Source organism: Zosterops lateralis (genome assembly GCF_965231275.1).
Source record: "Zosterops lateralis genome assembly, chromosome: 16".
Taxonomy (NCBI): Eukaryota; Metazoa; Chordata; class Aves; order Passeriformes; family Zosteropidae; genus Zosterops; species Zosterops lateralis.
In genome coordinates, this window is record NC_139776.1 from 3,989,455 (window position 1) to 4,012,063 (window position 22,609).

General features: G+C 42.3%; 1 protein-coding gene across 1 annotated transcript in view; it reads left to right on the forward strand.

Moving 5' to 3' along the window:
• Positions 1-2,263: 2,263 nt before the first annotated feature.
• Positions 2,264-22,609, forward strand: part of PHACTR3 (phosphatase and actin regulator 3) — a gene marked incomplete at its 5' end in the record, with an annotated part of 99,157 nt that continues 78,811 nt past the window's right edge. Inside the window, one exon of the mRNA XM_083873547.1 lies at positions 2,264-2,366. Coding sequence (XP_083729673.1) covers positions 2,264-2,366 — 103 coding nt within the window. The remainder of the gene's footprint in view (positions 2,367-22,609) is intronic.

Sequence of the window (22,609 nt, forward strand, 5' to 3'; positions counted from 1 at the left end):
CAGCTTAGATTAAACCTTCACATGCTTCTTTTTCCTTAGGATCTACCGTACACACAGCAAGACAGAAATTCCTTGATATTTTATTTTAAACCCCTTTTTTGGGTTCTGTTCTCAGGACAATATTCCCACTTGCTGTTGGATGCAGCAGCTCACCCCAGCCATGGGCAGGTGTCACCCCAACAGCCACAGTCAGGCCTCCCTCAAATGGAATTTTGGATGAATTTTCTCATCAAGCTCCACCATTAAATCCACACCCACAGGCTTTTTTCTTTCCCCCAAAAGGTAAGTTAACTGAATCTCAGGGACACACAGCCCAAAAGTGACTCCTAAATTAGATGTAGGCACATTGAACTTGAAATTCCTGCTTAAAGAAAACCAGCAAGAACACGCCTTGGTGTGATAGATGTGATAAATTTGGGTTAAATTCCCTCCCAAACACAATAAAGACACAACCTCACATGACTGGTGTTTTTTTTTTTTTTTTTTTCTTTTTTTTTTTTTTTTTTTTTTTTCTCCTGCTCTCAGAAATGGCCAAACCCCATTTTCTTTATTTAAGAGTAGCCAAATGTTTTCCACGTATTTATCCAAAAACAGAGCCAGGCTCTTCTCAGTGGTGCCAAATAAAAATAATAGAACAAGAGGCAGTGGTGAAAAACTGATGCTTAGAAAGTTCCACCTGAACATGAGGAAGAACTTTCTTGTGCAGGTGAAGCTGTGGAGGTCTGGAAATATTCCAGACCTGCAGGTGAGGCTGTGGAGTTTCCCTCCACTGGAAATATTCCAGCCCTGTGCCCTCTGCTCTGGGACGACCCCACCTGGGCAGGGAGGTTGGGGCAGGGGACCCCACTGTGGATCCTCCCAGCCTGACCCTGTCCTTTGTGTAGGGCAATGAACGCCCCACCCACTGCATTGATGGGAATTCTCCGGTACAAAGGTTCAGCCCTAAAATTTTGCAAACTTGCACCTGTCTCACAGCAGGAACTTGGTCAGCTGCACGTTTAACCGCAGCTCTTGAGTCAGAGAAATGTGCTTGTAGGTGAGTGTATCCTCAGCATTAGTGCCATGCAGAGACAAAAGCAGAATTTAAGGCAGACAAGAGATGAGACCCCCACAATCCCAACAAGTGCTGACCGAGCACAGGACTTCACTGGGAGAGTGATTAGAAACCACCCCTGGCTTTTACAGGGCAAAACTTGAATGAGACCTGACCTGCATCACCGTCTGCAGACCAGCATCCCCCCTGCCGGCACCCAAAAACAACCCATAAAAGCAGTTTTCCTCTTTAAACAAATTCCCAAACAGAGCTATTCACCCTGAGTCGGAGCACCCCTTTTCTGCGGGGTCCCCGTGCGACACCTTTTGCCCAGCCCGGTTCCACGGGAGCTCCGGCCGCGCTGCGCGGGGCTCCGGCGGGTGCGGAGCGATTCTCCGCTTGTCCTGCCCAGGGGAACCCCAGCGGGACACCCATCCCCGAGGGACACCCACCCCTAGGGGATACCCTGCCCCGAGGGACACCCACACCTATGGTACACACTCCTCCGCGGGACACCGAACCCCGCGTCCGCTCCGGTGCCGGGGGTCGCTCCGGTCCCTCCCGCGGGGCAGAGCGCCCGGACAGACGGACGGGAGGGGACAAACACCGGGACAGCTCGGGGGGGACACGGGCGGGTCCAGCCCAGCGCGGACGGGGCGGAGCGGCCCCTCCCCGCGGGCGGTGACGCGCCGGGCGGGCGGGACCCCGCGCACCTGCGGAGCCCCCGCCTTTGTGCAGTGCAGGTGCGGCGCCCACCGCACCCCACACCCCCATCACCCCCCCGCCGTGACGTCAGACGGGCGCTCGCGGGGCACGATGGGAGAATCCCAATGTTTTCCAACGGATGCGCTCAGCAGCGCGGCGGCTTGAGGCGACTCCGGCAGCGGCGCTCGGGGGGTGTCCCGGGAGGGGGCGGCGGCGGCGGGGGGCCGGGCGGGCGGCCCGAGCCCCGGCTCTTCCCCACCCCGCCGGCCGGCATGGCCCACCCCCCTGAGGCGCCCGGAGCTGCCCCCTGAGCGCCCGGAGCCGGCGGAGCGCCCAGCCGCAGCCCTGCCTGCCCGCGGCGCCGGGGAAGATGCTGATGCTGCCGCGGCTGGTCCTGCCCGGCTGACGCTCCGCCACCGCCGCCACCGCCGCACCCCCGTCCCCATTGTCCCCCCGCCGCCTCCGGCTCCATGAGCGCCTCCTCCTCCCTCCTCCTCCTCCTCTGAGCTTCCCGCCCTCCACCCCATGGCTGCATCGGAAGAAGGGACCGGCTGCTTTCTCCCGCGAGGCAGGTCGCAGAGTGACCCCAGCATCCTGACGGAGCCCGCGGGCCCCGGGGAGCGCCCAGGTACGGCCCCGCTGGTTTGTGAGGGATGTGAGGGATGTGAGGGATGTGAGGGATGTGAGGGATGTGAGGGATGTGAGGGATCCCGTCCGCCGCGGGCGGGCAGGAATTGGGAGCACATTTCCTGCAGGAATGGTGCAGGGCTGAGCTCGGAGCGGGCTCGGAGCGAGCGCGTCCCGCGGCTTTGGCAGCGCCCGCGGAGCGCGGGGGGCGCGCCCGGCCCGGGGTCCCCGGGGCTCCGTCTGTCACTTTGCTGGGGAGGGGAAAGTGAGCGCTAATAAATAAAGCAGGCTGTTTGCATGGGATCGCCATGGAGACAAGGCAAGCAGAGTCATAATTAAAGGCTTTTCTGCCCACAAGAAGGTAATTTTCACTTCATAGGGAGAAGCGTAATCTCCTCCTGAAGTGCACAGAGGGCGGTGCTGAGGGGACACAGCCCAATCCTTGGGGTACAAATAGAATATTGCCATTAGATTTTTTTTTTTTGTTTAAACAATGGCTCATGGTGTTTTCATCTTCACTTTGAGGACTAATTCTAAACGTCTGTTGGTGGTGACTCAGTAATTTCAGATCGTCAGGATCTGAGCAGTGTTGAGACCTTTAGGAAAAAAAAAAAAAAAAAGAAAGAAACAAATAGCTCCATCACTTTGATGTGATGTGATTGACCGGAAAGGCACAACAACAAGCTGGAAGCAAAGGGTAAGAGGCAGTTTACTCTCAGTTTCCATGAATAGATGGTGGTCACACAAGAGCTGTCAGGTTTCTTTATGAGAAGAGAAATAATCAAACCAGCGGAAAGACAATGAATGGGGTGTTGATCATCACTACCCGCCCCTGATTTCTGAGCCTAGAAACGGGTTTAGGGGCTGGGTCAGGCACTGTCAGCCTGCAGGAAACAGTCCCTGGATGCAATTTCGGGTTGAACTTTGCTCCCCTTTCTCAGATTACTGAGTAAATAAAATATTCCAGGCTCTGTTCATACACCTGCTCTATTGCTTCCTTCTGAGCCCGTGAGGATATTATTAATATTTGTATCTAATTTAAGTTCTTCTGTTTATTTGCCTTATCAAGCGGTTGTGAGCACGTTGGTCTGGAGTGAAATACAAATTGAATTAAGGCAAACAGTGGATGATTTATCCCTGATTCCCAACTGCTCCCATACCCTAAGTGAAGGGAACAAAGGACTCTTCTAACATGAACTGCTCGACTCACTCCCAAAGGGGCAATCTTGACTGAAAGAGGAATGTATGTTCCTGCCATTTGATTTCTGGAAGCAGAAGTGACTAATGAAAGGAAGGCGTGTGCAACCTTGGGTTTAATTCCTCTAGATTGTTTTCTGCTAATTAATTCTTTTGGCCTTTGTGAGATGCACAAGAAAGAAAGTACACAACATGTCTGACAGACAGACAAAGATATAAACATTATTGTGCTTTTTTGTTAGGAGAAGGGACTGTCAATACCAATTTTTCCCCCCCTAACACAGACTCCATCAGATAAACCAGTGTCCCATTGCATGGCAAAAGCTCTTTTAAAATGCAAGAGAAGGTGTCTTGTTTGTGTTCTGTTATTCATGCAATATGTGGAGAGAAACAATAAATACATATAGGTTTTTTTGTCTGGGTAGGTATGAATAGACAGTGGTAGGATTAGCATGTTTGCTAAGGTTTTCAGGTTTTAAATTTGTTCATCAAATAATATTCAACATCTGTATGCTTCCAGATGATAATTAAATGAACCTAAATTGCTGAATTTAAATAAAATTTTACCCTACAGTGTTGTGAGTAATCATTATGAGCAATTTCATGCATTTGGCTACTTAAAAACCTGGAATACAATTTATATTAAGAATTATGAATGCTAGATGACATAATTGCAGTTTTTTCTTATTTTACTGTCCTGGAAAATAATTTTATCTTTATCATTATACCAACATAACCGTTTTTGGGCTCTGAGTCAAAAGACAGTCTTAGGAGTGGGAAATGATATGTCCAAAGTTTGTGTTTACATCTCAACTCTGCTTGCAGACAAACCATGTAGAGAAGTGTGAACATGTAAGATTCTTCATTAATCTAAAACTTAAATTAATTTTATGAATATTTAAGGTACGTGTTTCAATTACAAACAGACCAAATTATACCAAAATTATACCAAAATATGTGTATAACTGTAGAATCCCTACCAAAACCATTCCTATGTTACCTGGCCTTTGAGGGATGCCATATCCCTGCTGGAGGTGCACTCTTGTTTTGGAACAGTTTTTTGGCTGTATGATGTGGTCAGGGATTGTTCTGCACCAACTCATTTGGCTGTGCCTGCTGAGGAAAGTCTATTGAGGTAGGAAATGTGGTAACAGATGAAGGCAGCCTTGACTCTCAAAAATTTCCAGGTGGATTTTTTTGTTTAAACACATATTTATATTTATCTTCTTGACCTGTACAATTACAGTATTTTTTTTTTTTAGCCCAGCTTTATGCAGGCAGTTTCAGTGCCATAGCTGAGAGTGTAGAGCTGGCAGCATAAAGAGTTTCATCTGTTTCCCAAAGGAAATCCTGTGATGCTGTGCTTGATTTTCCTTTCCCTCCTGAAGCACCAGTTTAACCAGTAGAACTGACCCATCACAGGGGGGTTTGAGCCTCACTGGCTGTCTCAGGATCTGCTCTCCCTGGACGAAATCACCCTTTTTTATCTGGCCCTGAGCAATGTAAACATCAGATCCAAGGAACTTGGGGGAGCACCCTGCAGATGGTGAGGGCTGGTTCACCTTCCCAGTGCTTCATTTGCAATTTTTTGACCAACTATTGCTTGGGTGAAATGTCAAAGGGAGTTTCCCCATGGGAGAGCCAGTTTGTTTGTTTGTGAGGTTTTTGTTGTGTTTTGTTCATTTTTAAAGAGGACTCTGTTTTCATCCAGCAAGAACATGGAATAACTCAGTTACTGGCTGGTTCAAATAGCCTTAGATGCTGATTTTTGAGAAGTCCTGCACACTCACAGTCCTGACTAAATTGCCAGCAGAAGCTGCAATTACTCCAAGCCTTGAACAAAAAAGGCTTCGTGATAAAGCCTCTCCTTATCTAGTGTGCTTTTCCTCACAAAGCATTCACTGTAGAAATGAAAAGCTATTTTATAACCTTGATTTAGAAGAGCTGCAATCTTTACAGACTGTAGTGAATTTTATCACATGTAAAAAACTTACAAAATTACCACATTCCACTAAAATCTTACAAATATTCCTATAATAAGTCAGATAAACAAGGTGTTCAGTAAACTAGACTTAGGGGCAGTTAATAGCTATTTATTCCAAAACAGAGAGACAAAATCACTGATTTAGATTCTTCGTGTGCAACTTTAATTGAACAGCAGCTCCTCATGGTGATTAGTAAAGACGTCACTGTCATGGTTTGATAAGAAAAGATGGACTTTAGTTCAGGCTCTACTGACAAAAAGATGATTTCCTCCAGCATTTAAATGGTTCATAGAGGTCCTGTTGGTAATGCAGAGAATACTGGAAATAGTATAAGAAAGATAATAAGGAATGAGAGTTTCTTTGCTTTAATTGGATCAGTTATTTATTTTCTCCTTTAAGATAAAATCATGCATTTCAGCCTGTATTTAAGTGAACTATTTAATGGTCACTGAGCAGTATTTTATGAGAACTGCTGTAGTACAACAAACACTGGGCTTCGTGTTTGAGTCTGTTTAAGCTCACTGTCACACTGAGTGAGAAGCCCTGAAAAAGGAGGATGTCCTTAGTTTGGGAAACAGACATCAAAATACTCATGTCTTGCAGACTGTCTACAGTCTACTGTCTACTCAGTCTACAGACTGTCTCTAGGCCAGGCTGTTGTTAAGAAAGTGAATTTCTTCTTATTCACAGAATCATAGAATGATTTGGGTTGGAAGGGCCCTTACAGATCATCTGGTTCCAACTCTCTGCCACAGGCATGGCCACCTTCTTAACCTGATTAGATCAGGTTGCTCCAAGCCCCATCCAACCTGGCATTGAACACTTTCAGGGATGTCAAGAATTTCCTTATCTTAATTGTCTTTCCCCTCCTCCACCTTTCCCAGATAAGGATCAAGAGAGAAAGGAGAGTCTAAAGAGAACAGATTTCAGTATCACCATCTAATTGAGAGACAGTTGCAGGAAGGCAAAATATTGCTCTCATTACATCCTTCCAGCAGTCACAGGGCAGAGGGAAGATTGACAATCTCATTTGATTTGTATCATGGAAGGGAGGGGTGCACAGACTGGAGAAGAACACACCATGTCAAAACTCGGTATTACTTGAGGAGATATAGACAACCATGACAATGTGTGAAAATGTCATCCCCCTCCTCCCCCTTAATTTTGGGATAATCCATTTGAATTTGTATAAGTACACATTGATGCCATCACGTTTTGCTCTCTGTGCTGCTGCCTTTCCTTCTTGGCACCATACAATTAAAGAAAACCTCCAGGATGGGCATTACTGAGCTCTCCAGTGGTCCTCCATGTGTTCCCTGTCCTCCAGTGAAGGACGTGGATGGAGGCAAGGAGCTGTTGTGGTGCAGGCTGTGGTGTTAGATGCTGTTAACAGCTCTGTCATCATAATTTCTTACTGCTTGCTGAAGGGGGGCTCCTCAGCCTCTCCTCTGGTGCAGTGTGCTTCAAATCCTGACAAGTTAAAGCTACTGCAAAGTAGCTGTTCCAGAGATACGTGATTATGTCTAGGCCAGACACCAATTCCTTTTTAATTTCTATTGATACCACATGTAATCAGCAGCACCGTGCTCTGAATTAACTCCAGGGTAGACTGCATAAGACTTAAAAGGTCCTCCACCACTGTTTATACTCTTCATAATTCAAAAGTTCTGTAACAGGCAGCATTCTTGAAAGTATTTTTCTAGGGTGCTGAAGATGAAGATGGAGAGATGCTGAGAATTGAAGTGTTATGTTCTTTTTACATCATCTCTTTGGGCTGGAGGCTGAGCTGAAGGACATCAGCCATCCAAATAACAGCCAGTGAAAGTTGTGATGCCATAAACAGCAGATACAGGAATACTCTCTAACATGGCTTTCTCTTTCTCATCTTCTGTTTTGAAGCTGTAACCTCCCCTGGATGCCACTCCATATCTATCATTGTCTTCTAGTAACATTTTTGGGTTGATTTAGCTTTTAAAGATATAGAATTAAAGATTTAGGATTTAAAGATTTAAAATTAATGATTTAAATTGACTCCTGTTACTGCTGTGTTTGTTCCTTGGAGAAGATTGCTCAATCTGAGTCTTGAGCAGTGGTAGGGAGCCTGTGAGCCACTGGAAAACTCTGCTTTCCCCCTTAACAGGGCACTGGTAACCTCAGAGATGTTGGAAGCTACTGACAGGGGATGTTTGGGAACTCTAGAGCACATTGAAACTGAAGTGTGGAAGGTTTGGGCTGCAGGTGCTGGTGCGGAGCAAAGGGAAGGCAAAGACAAACAGGAATTCCACTGGAGTGCCCAGAGATTGGTGCCAGCTCTCTGAATCTGCTCGAGCCATTTCTGCTGCAAATCTATTCAAGCCAGGCCCATAATTCAGAAAATCTTCTAAGTGTGTGTTTAACTTCCAACATGTGCTTAAGATGGAAGGAAATTGATGCAGAGGGAGGACGGAGGGATGCTCTGGGTGCCCTGCCTGTGAGCTGGGCTGCTGCTTCATCCTTCTGCAGTCGTTTGGATCACTGCAACTTAAATCAGGGACTTAAAGGCTTATCTGTGATGTACTTAGTTGTTGCATGAATTTTCAGATTTGATCCTAATGCTTGAGCCAGGCCACCTATAAAAAGTTGTTTGGAGGTTTTTTGCTTTTTTTTCACCAGATAGATTTTTGTTTCCATTTCATCTTTCTCTATTAACAAGTCTGTTCTGTTAACAGAGTTTGTTTTGCCTGCATTATATTTCTTCTGAAACAGAATTTTGCCAGGTCTCCTACATCCTTTCCTTTAATAATTTATGAACAAAATTAGCTAATCAGTGCTTTTGCTCCAGTTTATAACAACCCCGTGTTTTGCAGATATGAAACTTAGCGATATTCTCTCACTCAGAAGTTCCTATTCCTAACAAAAGGGCTCCCTGCAGAAAGTTACTATTCCACACCTAATGGGGGCTGTACTCAGGAATTCTCAGTAGTGACTAGAAACATCCAGGCTATTAGTTAATATCCCATTTTCCTTTCCATTGAAATCCAAACTGAGTCCTGTAAAGCTTCCCAAAACATTTGCTGTTTGTGTGAATGTAGAATTAGAGTCTTTTTCTGACATAGCACCTGAAAAATCATCACCATATTACCAAGTATTACATTGGGAGTTATATTATGGTCCCTGTGATGCAGGGAAACTTCACTGGGAGCACAGAACTCCCTTTTCTCCTGTGTCCTGCAGCAGAGAATCTCCTCTTTCCCCAGCAGCCCTTGTCCCTGGCACGACTCATCTCACACATGGCAGCATTTTCCAGGAGGGGAGGATGATCTCCCCAGCCCTGGAGAGGAGGATGGGCACAGTGTGCTCGGGAAGCTGCAGAGGTGGCACTTCCTGGGCGTGGATCCTCTTACTCCAAATGCGTAATTTTGGTCCTGCACATATAATTTGTGTCAGTGGTGGGGTATCATTACACTGCTCAACATGATGCACACTTAACACAAACTGCTTTTTGCTGTTGCCTGAGTATTTTACTTACTTATACTCAGTTTATTTTTTTTTTTGGGAATCAAGAGAGAGCTTGGTGAAGTTATGTTTTAATGTTACTTTTGCAGAAATTAAATGAGGTCAGTTAATAAGTATGCTATTCATGCCGAGGGTAGGTTTTAGGCTTTTCCAGGGCTTGAGTGTTCCCAGTGTTTGGAGATTTGTATTTAGCCAAACTTTAGAGTTCTGTAAAGGAAATACAGAGCTTTAATGGGGGAAAAAAAAGTGTTTAAAAGTTCTTTTCTTCTAAATCCCAAGTTGGCAGGTAGTCTGAATGTTGCTGAAAAGACACTTAAACCGTTAAAACCTCTTTATCCAAGAAGTGGAAATACTGATTATACACCATCAAAACCTAGACTGGATTTATGAGAGTGAGATCATCATATTGAAAATACCTGGTGGTTTTTATATTTACCTTTGTCTCTTTAATTCAGGCTTTCTTTTAAAATAAAAGTAAACCCCAAATTTGATTCCATGCCTTCAGTAAAAGAACTCAGACCTAATTTACACACCTAATAACTTGTGCACACAAGTAGTTGTTTCTCTATGCAAACAAGAGGAACTCATGTCTGTTAAATAATAAAAGATCTTCACACTTTAGCTATGAATGAAGGTGGTTTAAGATTATTCATTCAGTTCATGTTTGCATCACACTTTGAGAATGGAATGAGTTACATAATGCTGGGAGTCATGTTTATCTGGAAATGTAACTGTATATTTTAGTGAGTAGTTAAGTAACAGTGGTGATTTCCCCCAAAATCTTTAATTTGGGAATTATCTTTCGAGACTGCCCAAGTCATGCTCTAATGAATGGGCTACACCATTTCCTTTTTTATAAAATGGGGTTTTAAAACCAAATTTATGGCTTTGTATTTTTAAAATTTATTATTGAGAATTAATTGCCCTTGCTTCTCTAAAGCAGGTCAAGTCTATAAATACCAAGAGTAAATAAAACTAAATATACTTAGATTTTGCTTCAAAATGTAGCCACTTTGGATGCTAATACAATAGATTCTTTGTGCCCATTAAATCCCATGCTTTTGTTTGAAATTCAAGTTGATTTATGGGCTAACAAACACACAATTTATACATGCCCCAGAGAGAACCTCATATAGGGACTTGATGCAGGTCAATAGCTCCGTGCTTGGGTCTGCATAAATATTTCAGTGAGATGATCTGAATCAAAGGGGATCTTATCTTGCTTTCTGTAGTGCAGTGATATTCTGGGTCAGGAATGTGGACCTGTGGTTGCAGCTGAAGGAAGGCTTGTCCTTATGCATAAAGCACTTCAGAATTGGTCATATAATGAAGAGACAGTTTTTGTGTTAATTTCCTTAATCCAATTTCTTTTTCTTTTAACATGCTCAAACTGTTCAGCTGCTGCATAACCAGCAAGTGGACACAGATCACTGCATTACATCAAAGCAGTGAAGCCTTCACTGTGTTCTGAGGGCTGCTCCATCCCTCAGGCCACACACTCTTCCCTGTGCCTTGTCCATATTGATCTGCTGGGATTGGCTGTCACTTTTCATTCAGTTGCTCTCAGAACTCTGAATCTCATCTCTCAACTCAACAGCCTGCACCAAGACTTGGGTTTTTATCCTTAAAATAGCACAAGGAATGCTGCACTGGGTCAGGACTGAGGTGTGTCCAGCCTAGGACAGTGTTCTTGACAGGGGCTGGAAGGTTGGGACAGGCTGGGAGCAAAGGGGAGGGTGGCTGAAGGAACACACATGAATTCCACATGAAATCATCAGCACAGTCTCCTGTGCTGCCTTCAAAGAACAGCCACAGAAGTTGATGCTTTGGGCAGGTCTGCTCAGCATCTCAAACCAGTCCTGCTGTCTTGGGGAGTTCAGACAGAACCTGAGTGGAAATCAGCCTCCAAGAGAGTTTCTTGGCTCCTGCAAGTTCATTTGTGATTGTTCCATCATGAATGAGATGAGTCTGTGTGGAATATTTAAATAGAGCGAACATGATAGTGTATGCAACACTGACTTAATTGGGTTTCTCTGAAGTTTGTGCTTTGCAGATGGGACTTCTATAAATCTGTAAGCTCTCCATTTAGGATAGAAGAAAAAAAATGTAGGTTTTTGTGTTTTTTTTTTTTTTTTTTTTTTTTTAATTATAGCAGCTCTGTAGACTGGGTAGCAGCTTTCTGGGACTGCAGAGGTTTCAAGGAGAAAAACATCCTATTTTCAGATACAGCACTTCAACTTAACTTCAGCTTAGATGTTTCCTTCCATGACAGTTGCTCATTTGACTTTGCTCCATGTTACAGTGCCTCGAAGGAGAAAATATGTACTCACAGTAGACTACCAACTATGCAGAGAAAGCTCTAGAAAAAAGAAAATGGAGTCTTGTGACTCATCCAAATTCCCCACTTGCCCAACATAAGTTTTAAATGCCTTGTTTCTTGTTTAACTCAAGAAAATTAATGGAAAAATCAGAACAGAGATAAATTGTGAGTTTCACTTCAGATTTCACAGGTGACACTTAACTGCAGAGAATTTAATAAAACATCTTCCTGCAAGTGAGGAACACAAGTGATCTCCTGCCACCTGGGAATCCCCTGCATTTAGGAACATACCAGAGATTCCTGACAATGTGCTATTTTACTGTAAACTCCTGATACCAGCTCAGGATGGAATGGCGTGATACAAAAACTGTGTATCCTCACTAAACCCTTGATTCTGTTTGATCTGCAGTGGGAGCAAATATCAGCCACTGCCCGAGGCTGCTGCCTTGAACCCTTGCAGCAGTGGTGAACTTAACAGATGACATGATCAGATGTGGATTTTCTTAAGGGAAAACATAGGGAATGTGAACTACAGCTGTCAGGATGGATAGCAGAGAGATTCCTTAGTGTTATGGTGTACATTTGCTGCTGTAACTCAACCAGAAGAATAAGCTGAAAGGAAGCCAAATAAAAGATAATTTTAACATGTAGAAGTACAAAGGAGTGTCCTTCATGCATGACTGAAGATGTTTTAAGAAGGAACTCTAATTAATAGAAATTTATCCTTTATCTCTCTTCTTTAGTCCAAGGAAGTACCACTGAAGGCACCAAAGGCTGGTCTGAAGACTGGCATTCCTTCTGTCTCACTGGGCTGGTGCTTCCTGACATTGTCTTGTTCTCATGTGGCAGGGCAGAGCTTGTTGCAACTCTTTTTACTTCTCAGTCTGTTTTCTCTGCAGTTTTTTGACTTTTCTGCCTTCTAGTCTGAGTTCATTCCAGTAGCCAGCTCTTCTGCCTGAGCAAATTCAGCAGCTCCTGCTCCAGAGGCATTTCTCCCAAATGATTCTTGTGGAGCAACAGAGAGGCTAACAAAGCCTGTTTCCCTCCACATCCAGCGTTTTCAGTCCTCAGTTTGATCTTAAACTGCTAAAAATCTCATTTATGACTCAGGACTTCGGGTTGGCTCCTCTGTTGTCTACTGAAGAGTCAGACTGAGTGAAGCCTCTTCCCTTTAGGGCCTCACACAGCAGCTCTCCTGGAGGTGAGGAACCAAACCTGACCTCACACCCAGGTTCTTCCTACAGGCAGCACTTTAGGGGGGCACTGGTGTCATTTTTCATCAACGCCATCCTTTGCTGAAAGTTGTCAGTGAGCTCCAAAGTTACTGTGGGTGACAGGAGATGAAGGGGTTAAACAACCCTTGTTTGTGAAAGAAGAACCCAGGAGCAAAAAGCCAGGAGAAGCTGTTTCCAATAACTTGTTCCATTTATATTTTTCTCACTCCTGCTCTCACAACACAACTTCTAGGCTTTATTCCAACACATCAGGGGTCTCGAGTTCTACCAACCTTCTCTAAAAAAGCTGCACTCTGACCTGGGGCATTACTCATCTCTCTGATTTGGGAGATGATATTTTATATAATCAGCTATTTGCATCCTGCACCTGCAGATAGTCTATTCTGCTTTGCACCCTGGAATTTAATATTGGTTGATTCACCTATTTTTTTTAGGATTTTAGATATATTTTGCAATAACTTATTTAAAAAACCCAACAGTAAAAATAAAATCAACCTCTCCAACCCAAACACTTGGCACTGCCATGAGCTTATGGGTTTTCAGACCATGATTTGCTTGGCTGCTCAAATGAAATAATTATAAAAGAGTTAAGTTACTGAATATAGAGTGGCTTAGACATCATAAAATACCAGCAGAGAAATAAACCTGAACTTTCTGAACAGACAATATGGAATGATATTTTCACTCTATCCAAAAGGACAGATCTCTCAGAAGGAGGATACACTTCATATATATTTTAAAATTTATTCTCTCATTCTATTAAAAGAAATGGAAAGCTAATTCTGGTGAGTTTAATTAATTAGTTTTAAATTCAAATTCCCTTCCCTCTCTCAAGAAATTCCCCTGCAATTTGCCAGCAGAGCATTGCAGAAATCTTTTTTAGATCTTGGTTGCTGCTGTAAAGTTGTCTGGGAACAAAATCTACTTTTCAACAGATTAATCTAAATGTACATATCCAAGTAGGGAAAAAGTGGCAATAGCTTCAAAACTAACTTTCATTTTAAGTAGTTTTTTTGAAGAAAGAGGAGAACTTTGGGTATTACATCTTGGTTCTTCAGAAATACTCATTTTTTCAAACACAAGGAAACGACTTTTCCCTGCTTTACATGAATAATCTGATTTCTAACCAGATATTGTATGTTAAAATGAAATCACAGAGACTTAGAAATATCTTTTCTGACAGAAAGGGACAAGACTAAGCATATCAGAGCCGACGGGAATCGTGCAGTTTAGAGATTTTGTTGTTATAGATCATAATATTCTCATAATACAAGAGAGATTACAGAAATATGGCATAGTCTTATTTTGTCTGACATTGTAAAGAAAGAAAGACTTAAAGGATTAGTCTTGGTAACTTAGCTGTTCCTTTGCAACGTGTTGTGATATAATAGGAAATAATGCAGCGCAGATCCTGAACATGAAATAAAGCCTCTGGTCAGAATCTCGTTAATGCCAGAAATGATTTAAACCCAGCCAACAGCCCCAGTTTTCTGTCCCAGAAATGACAACACAAGATGTGACGCCTCTTACTCTAATGCTGCATAAGAGCACATCATGCATGTGATTAAGATACGATTCAACACGGCTAATTCCTCAAGATTCACTTCTCCTCATTGTTAGGAACCCAAGGACAGCACAAGAGAGCTGGGTTAGATTTCAGATGGAAGCTGCTACTTTGACAAGGGATCAAACCACTTCCTTTTCCAATGTCTGTGCAGAGAGATGGGTCAGGGAGGCAAAGTTAAACATTTTTTCACTCAACTAAGCTGAGCACCTAATTTACACATTCATCAGACACAAAGCGTCCTAACAAATCACCGTAATGAGGCATTTGCACACCCACACACATTTATACTCATGCTGTTGCTCAGCTTGCACCTGCACTGATGGTGAATAGATGTGTAATTACATCTTGAGTTGTTGAAAGCAGGCCTACAGGCAAGGTCTGTATAGCTGGAGTGAGTGGCTGCCTTTTCTCTTCACTTTGCTGTGGTCAGCAGCTTTTTGGAAGCTGTTTTACCCCATTAATCCTGCTTTTCTCTTATGGCAGCTCTGAAAAGCTTTTCCAAGGAGCCCTACAGGTGTTGGCTTTGATTCATGAACGTGTTGAGTGGCTGCTCCAAGGGCTCGTGTCTCTTGCAGTGTCAGAGCACTGGGAGTCCCTCAGCTGATAACACAGCCAGGCTCTGATAAGCTCAGAGCAAGGGCAAGGGCTTGACAGCCAAAGTTCAGGCATGCTCAGGTCTTGTAGATAAAGGAATTTATGAAGAAGTGGTCAAAAAACTGGTGCTGCAAGATTCTCCTGAGAATAACAACTGTTACATACTGAACTCTGCAGAATTTGTCATGGCAGTGCTGATTTCCTGCCTTGCAGCCTCAAGTCAGATCTCACAGTCCCTCTACACCAGAAATCAGCAATCCCATCCTCAGGGGGACCACAGAAATGAAGTCCTTCCACTTCATTAAACATCTAAGGCATGTTCCAAACTTTAGATTCATGATTGTTGCTGTGACATTTTTAATTACACCTTCTAAAGCCCAAATTTTTGTTCCCTCATTTCCCTTGGCACCTGTGCACAAACCAAACCCGTTTCTGGCTCGGATGTTTTGTAACCTCCAGAACAAGCACAGAGATTCCATTGTGGGCATTTTACCATTGCAGCAAGCCTGACTGACCCAGTGCTCCTGCTCTCATCTGGGTGGCTTTCAGAAGGTGTGACTTCAAAGTCAAAATAATGGAGTGGTTTTAAGAAACTGTTTTATTTCATCAATTTTTTGCCCAAAACTCACTCTGCTTTCTGAGATGTGAAGAAGGCTTTATCTATTCCACTGCCATCTAAGTCTGCTTGAGGTGGCAGCCTGGTTATTTAGGATGTTTCCTGTGACAGATGGATTATTTACAGCACTTGTATCCCAAAGATGTAGAAAGCATCATTTTCATAAATTGTCGGCAGCTTTGGGATCCCAAATATCACATTCAAATCAGCAAATTCCAAGTGGCTCAAGCATCAGATTCCAATAACACTTATGTTTGAATTGTAATTATTTATTTTTAGGGTTTTGTCTGAAATTTAACAGTTTTAATGCATTTTTACTGGGCATTTCACATCTGTGTCTGATACCACTGACCATCGGTTTGCTGGACTGAGAATGGGAATAATGGGATAATGGGAACTCACAGTTGCTAAACCAGTACATCACTGTAAAACTATTTGCACAATTTAAATGCCCGGACACTAAACTGTGATTCCCATTCAGGTCCTGTGCTATCATATAATCCATATCCATTGAAAATTGATTTGACATGCATAATCACTGTTTAATTGTCATATCTCCTAAGGAGGCTGTTTTATAGAAGTGAAAATAACAGCGTAGGACAAGTATATGGTTTTTTCTAATAAGCAAGTTATTCTGATTACCCTGCTCTAATGGCATAATTGCATTCTGGATGTTCTCTCCTCAGCAATAACTCTGATGATTACAGTCCATGTGTGGTCCAGGTCCTGGCAGGGGGCAAGGGGGTGGGGTTTGGGGATTTGCTGTTGTTGATGTTGTTGCCCAAATCTGAATTTTAAAAATATGTGCTCAGATTTTTCTGCACTGCAGCTATGGTCAGGCTCTAGGATAATCTCCAGGATGACACAGAGTAGCTATCAGGTTTTAATTTTTTATTTTTCACCATAGTTGATGGAAAAAAAAATAAAACAATTGCAGTTTTCATTGCTGGAGGGAAGTGGGAAAGGAGAGGTAAGGAGGAGATGGCAGCTATCACCCATTTACCTTTGTGTTCTATGTGTTTTCCTGTGAACATATTGTGTGAAAAGCACAACCCGAGGGTATCTGGATTTGTGACATTTTCTTTCTTCATGGCTCATGCCACTGTGAATCCATCAGGCCTGCAGTCACATCCTCCCAGCAGCCTGGAGTGAGCTTACAAGAGCCCAACCTCGAGCACCAATTCTGCCCTGAATATCCATATAGAAGAGGTTTGCTCAAACTTCAGCTATATTTAGGACTGAATTGCAGCTGATGAAATATCACTACAAGAGCTCTTTTTCCCAGAAAATGGAGAGCCAAATATTAAGGCATTTAGTCATCAAAAGAAATGAGAACAAAGCTTTTAGATCCAAGAGAATTTAAGTGTGGAACAGTCCTGTAGGAGTGCTTGGACAAATCTACTCTTGTACTTCTTAAGAAGTACTACAAAACCATTCTCATTTTCCATTTTTTCCCACCAAAAATTACATTTACTGCTGTAATATTCCAGTCCTTCTCTCCTTGAAAAAGACTCTGGAAAACCCAACCCCACCCAAAGTTTGGTCACCTAAAAAAAGAGAGAAGCCTGGCAATTATGTATGTCTGTAACTAAGTCATTGCTAATGGTTTGTGCAGAAAGTGTTCAAATACTCAGATCACAGCATTAAAAAAAGTGTTTAACAGCCCTAGCAGAACAGCCAAAGTTTGACAGGGCCCAAATAACCCCATCCTGATGATGTGGCTGAGTCCTGATAGGAAGAACAATTTCACTGCTGTTGCATGGGGAATTCTTGTTCCATAAACAACCACCTCAGTTCTCCTGGGAATGCTGCAGTCACTTCAGGAAATAATACAGCTCGCAATTTGTTAGTTCATGATATGCACTTTGTTTACTATACAAGAAGAGATTTAATGAAATGGCTTGGGGTTTGAAACGGGATTTTTCAGCTATTCATAATTTTGAAGCTGATTTAACCATTCACCTGGAATTGTGATGCAGAGCAAGTAATTGCACAAGTTAATGGCAATTACAATAGCTAACAGGCATAATGAAGTGTTTTGCATGTGCACTCATGGGATTTTTGTGCATGCAAATCATTTGTATATTTTGTACAAATTTTCTTCATTGTATGTAAAAGAACTCTTTTATATGTTGTTGCCATGCCTATTTCATTTAGCACACGATATGGAACTAAACATTCAAAGAATTCGAGCACACAGCTACCACTGATCTGTGTGTTATAATTGACTGACTGCTTAACCAGATTGCATGAATAATTCTTCTTTTTTTAATCAAAGGTTGATTCCTGTGTGTTTGTCTAGTTCTCTGGCAGATCAAGGACTGTATTTTTTACTAGAAATACAGAAGTTTTAACTGAACTTTGAGAAAATCCTTTTGGGGATTTTCTTGAGAATCTACCAGTGGAAGAACTTTACAAGAACTGATTGCACAGAGGACAGAATTTGCCAGACTTCCTCTTCTTCCTTCTTCCTTCTTCTTTTGTTTCATTACTTCAATGTTTCTTTCTTTTTTTTTTTTTTTTTTTTTTTTTTTTTTTTTTTTTTTTTTTTGAGACTGGAAAAGTCATGCTACTACAAGTCATTAAGCTTATTCACCTTTACTTGCTCCTGGTTTCTCCACACCCAGATCCTTTCCAGGTGAGCCAAGCTGAGTCCTCCAAGAGCCAAGGCTACTTGTTTGGTAGAATAGGGGAATTTTTGTTGGTTTGGAAAATTCTGATGAGATTAGCCTTGAGCTATCTGCATAACCCATTTCATTATGAAATGGAAAAAAAAAAAAGAAATGGGAAAGAATCCCCTAAATTGAGGGAAGCAGCTTGCACAGGAGGACAATCCAGAAAAAGCTGTAGCTCCATCAGTGGAATGGTTTGGCAGTTCTGTAATGCAGCCCAGGCTTCTTCCAGGGAGCAGAATGACTCAGTGCAGAGGAGACAGAGCTAATGATGGCTGAAGAGTCCTAATGATGCGTGTTGTGTACAAACAAAGTACAAATCCATTATATTCCGCTTTCATTTTATTAATTGGTCATTCATTACCCAATGCACTGTCAATTAAGTGGCTCTAAAGAAATTCATGGTATCCTCCTGTTCCTTTTATTCATAATAAATATGTCAGTCTCTGATTAAATGCCTGAGTGGACAGAACATGTTTAGAGGATATGACATCGTCTACCTCTTCACAGTATGACCCAAGGCTCTGATGGCACAATTAAAGCATGCTCCAGCAGACAGACCAGCTCCCCACAGTGACTTTCCTCAGTGGGCTCGTCCAAAGTCATCAGGGTTATGATTCAACCTAAAATCAGTCTCCAGGAGTGTCTCAATACACGCCCTGCAGGAGAGTCTCAGTGTGCTTATGGCTCTGAACTCACCGAGCCCCAGCCTGTGCTGGAGTGAGGCTTCAAGTAAAACCCAGGGACAGCCACCCATGCCTAACAAAATCACCACCAGTTCTTCTTTCAGAGCATTTGGAAACAGAAAATGTTTAAATTCTGACAAGCAAGGTACCAAATAGTCATGTTGGTCTGGGAACACAGTCAAATGGTTCAATCTACTCTAATTTTGCTAATTTCTCCTAAAAATTATAGTGGTCTCTCCCATCTAACAAAATTAGGCAGCATCTGTGCAAAGCAAGGTTTGAATAGCCAAGCATATGTTTTGCACACATGCAAATAAACTTAATTAAGAGTTGCACTCAGTCACAGAGTGAACTGACATAAGGCATTGGACTAGGACTGAGCAGTGCCACTTGTGTTTGGCTGCTGAGCGCAGACAATACACATTTCAAACACTGCAGAAATAATCCAGCACATACAAGCTGGTGATGGTGACAGGAAAACTGTGACACAATCAAGGGAATATGCAGATAGAAAGTATGGAGGTGCAAATACATTACTCATCAGGAACTATTTGCTCAGCTCTAATGGGTGTCATTGCATCTGACTGAATCAGTAAGGGCTGTGAAAGCAAATTTGGGTCACACTATCACCTTAATTAGTAACTACCAATCTTACTAAGCTTATTGCCTTCTCAACCAGTCAAAAACCCTCAGACTTTTGCCTCCAGTTCCCCAGATGATCTGTAATAACTTTCAGACTGCATTTTATTTAACTGATACTGACCTGAAACATGAACAAGTTCTGTCCTTCTCAAGAAATAGAGAAGCAGCTAAAAATGCGAATTGGAGAGAAAGTCCTTGCTTCTTTTTATAGTCACAGTTTGAATTTCATGCATGGCAGTAGCTCTAAGGCACTGAAGCTATTAGATCATTTTTAGTTCTACCTATTATGTGAGCTGTTTTAGAAGAGAGAAAAACCTGCTCAAATATATTTAAAGATAAAAGCAAAACATGAAAGGCATCATTTTGAACGTGTGCGGGTGTCTCCATCAATGGCCTTCACGGGCCAAGTGCATTCTGAAACAATCACACAGAGCCTGAATTCACAGCCCAAACCATTACATAAACACTGCCAGCTTTGGTGGATGTGGCTGTTTAATCTCCAGTGTAGCACTGGGAGGTGACAGTCACACGTCCTGGGCACGGCGCTTCCTTTTGTCACTGATTCACACCAGTCCCAACACTCCAGTGCCAAGGGTGGCTTTGTCCCCAAACTGGGGGACAGACACTCAGCCCCTGCAGTGTGACTGCTGCCAAACATACTCAACCTCCTGAGGTCTCTGGATTTCCAACTGGTGGAAGATGATTCTCCAGTGGGATCAGGAGAATTAACTCAAGCTGGGGAACTGGTGTGTTCTCTCTCCTTATCTTTCACTTTCTCCCACATACACCCCCCTTATCTTTAAAATGTTTTAAAATGCTTCTACTGGGCAGAAGAGAAGAGAGGCAAGGTAGGCCTTTGTCAGAGTAATCACCTTGTTCTCTCTGTTTTAATCAAGAGGGTAGGCTCAGGTATCCTCACATTTGGGAAAACAATCTTGAATTGCTGTTGAACCAGCCTGGAAGAGTCATCCAGATGTGTATAATGAAACATAAACTAAATGGGGTGCATAAAAATCTTTAGGGTATTGCCTTAGCAGAGGGCCATTAATTCTTAGAAAACAGTCATGAGTACTGGATCCTCAGCTGAGCTTGCAAGCACTGCCTTGTGCTGCCCTTTCTGTGCAGGTCTGGGGGAATTGGACATCCTCCTGCAAATAATGCTTGCTAGAACAAGCTCCTGGGCAGTGGGAAGTGCCCATGAAAGAGTTGTGTAGCTGCTTGTTTTTCCATATACTAGAAGTAAAAGTTTTACCTAATGAAGAGACACAGAGACTACCTGGGATTTTGTCTGTATTGAAACCAGTGTGGACCTTTTTCTATTATATTTGTGTTTCCTTTTCTCTCAAAGGGATTTGGGGGTCCTTAGTTTTTCCCAGTGCTTTGAACACAGCAAATAAGGGGAATGTGGAATTCAGACCTTGGAAGGACCTGTGAAAGTCAACAGGAGATGGGCTTAGAAATAACCCCCGAGTGTTCACATTCTACTACTAGAACTGCTTGTAATCCAGTATGGTATTCCATTTCTTCTTACGCTTTCATAACCAGGGGGTTTATGGCTTGTACATATTTTATATACACTGACAGGTATTTTTAGCTAAAGTTATTTTTGATCTCAGGTGCTCCCACAGGATTGGAATTGGCCTTTTCCTTTGGTCTGGTTCAACCTCTGGGCTGACTCAGCACAGTAATGATGTTTTCCTGAGATACATCCTTTACCTAAGTGACACATTTGTGAAACAAGAAAGGGAAATGTACAGGGACTCTAGTGAAGATCAAAAGAATCCGTATCTTAAATTTCATCTTTCATTACTGCTTTGCAAAAATAGAAAAATACTTTTTCCCGTCCTCTACAGGACATGATTTTTTAGACACAAAGACCTTCATTGTGTAGTAGAAAGATGCTAAAGCAGGTTTCTTGTTAAAAGCTACTTTTCACTCTGATTTTCTAATATGACAACATCCGTGTTTTCCTGAACAGAAGTTACGTGGTGCTAAAGTAATAACTGAAAAGATCTTTCCGTTTCCATTGAAGGAAACAGCTGAACTTCCATCTACATCAAAGGATCCCTTTCTGTACTCCTGGCCATTTTAATGGCTTTCCCTAGTAAATCTGAAGGCTAGAAGAGCAGTTGTCATGGGAACTGGCAACAGATGACTCAAGAAAACAAAATTAAATGTTGGCTTGATGTCAACAGCTAATCTAGTGCCCTGCCAACTGCAATCACAGCTAACATGAGCCTTGCCCAGCAAGCTGTGATTTGAAGGGAGTTGCAGCCAAAGATAGAGTTTCTCACCCCATGAACAGGAGAACATTTTAAAAACTTAAACTAATGAGGGGACCCAACAACTTTGGAAACAGTGAAACTTAGAAAAACGTTGTTTATAGTTGCTGAGTTAGAGGCTTTACAGTCATAAATCAGAGTTTCTTCTTTGACATCAAAATTGTGATGTCAAATTAATTACCATTTCAAGATCTGTCTTAGCATTTTCAGAATCCATATGATTGATTTGTGCTGGGACAGAGTCCAAAAATTGTTTGAAATTGTGGTTTTCGTGCATCTGTTATCTAGAAAATCCATTCCTATGCTATAATCTATTTTGCAAAGGAACATCTTTAAGTATATAATTTTTCGACATGGAATTTAAAGACTTTTTTCTAAGAAATCATATCATATCTTCTTTTGTTTGTCATCAGTAGATTTTAAGGCCTAAAGGGCTGCATTGAAGATTGTCATTCAGAGAATATATAAAAATTTGTCCTTTATATCCAGCGATGGAAAATACAGTTTTGGTTAAGAACAATCTGCTAATACTTGGCTCCTCCTAGTGACTGTTAAATTAGCCCATATGGAGTGTAACAGAAAATAGAACAGTCCTGGAATAAAATAAGAGTGTGTTTAGAGCTTGTTTACATAAACACAGCCTATGAAAATCCATGCCGGTTCACTTACGAAAGTACAGTGGATTAATTAACTATTAAAATCTGTGTGGACACTCATGTTGAGAATTAAAGGGAGCTCAATTTAATTTAGCTTTATTCTGTTCCAAAGTAAATGAACCTAAATTGAATTAAGATTACTTTAATTCTAGGAGAGAGTATTCATGCAAATTTACTGTGGTTTAATTAAGCTACTTCCAAGTACGCGCACTTACGTAAATTGGATTAGATTTTTTTGTAAGCACTTCCATGTAAAAAAGCCTGTAGGATTCATGGAAAGGACAACTTCTGGGCTGA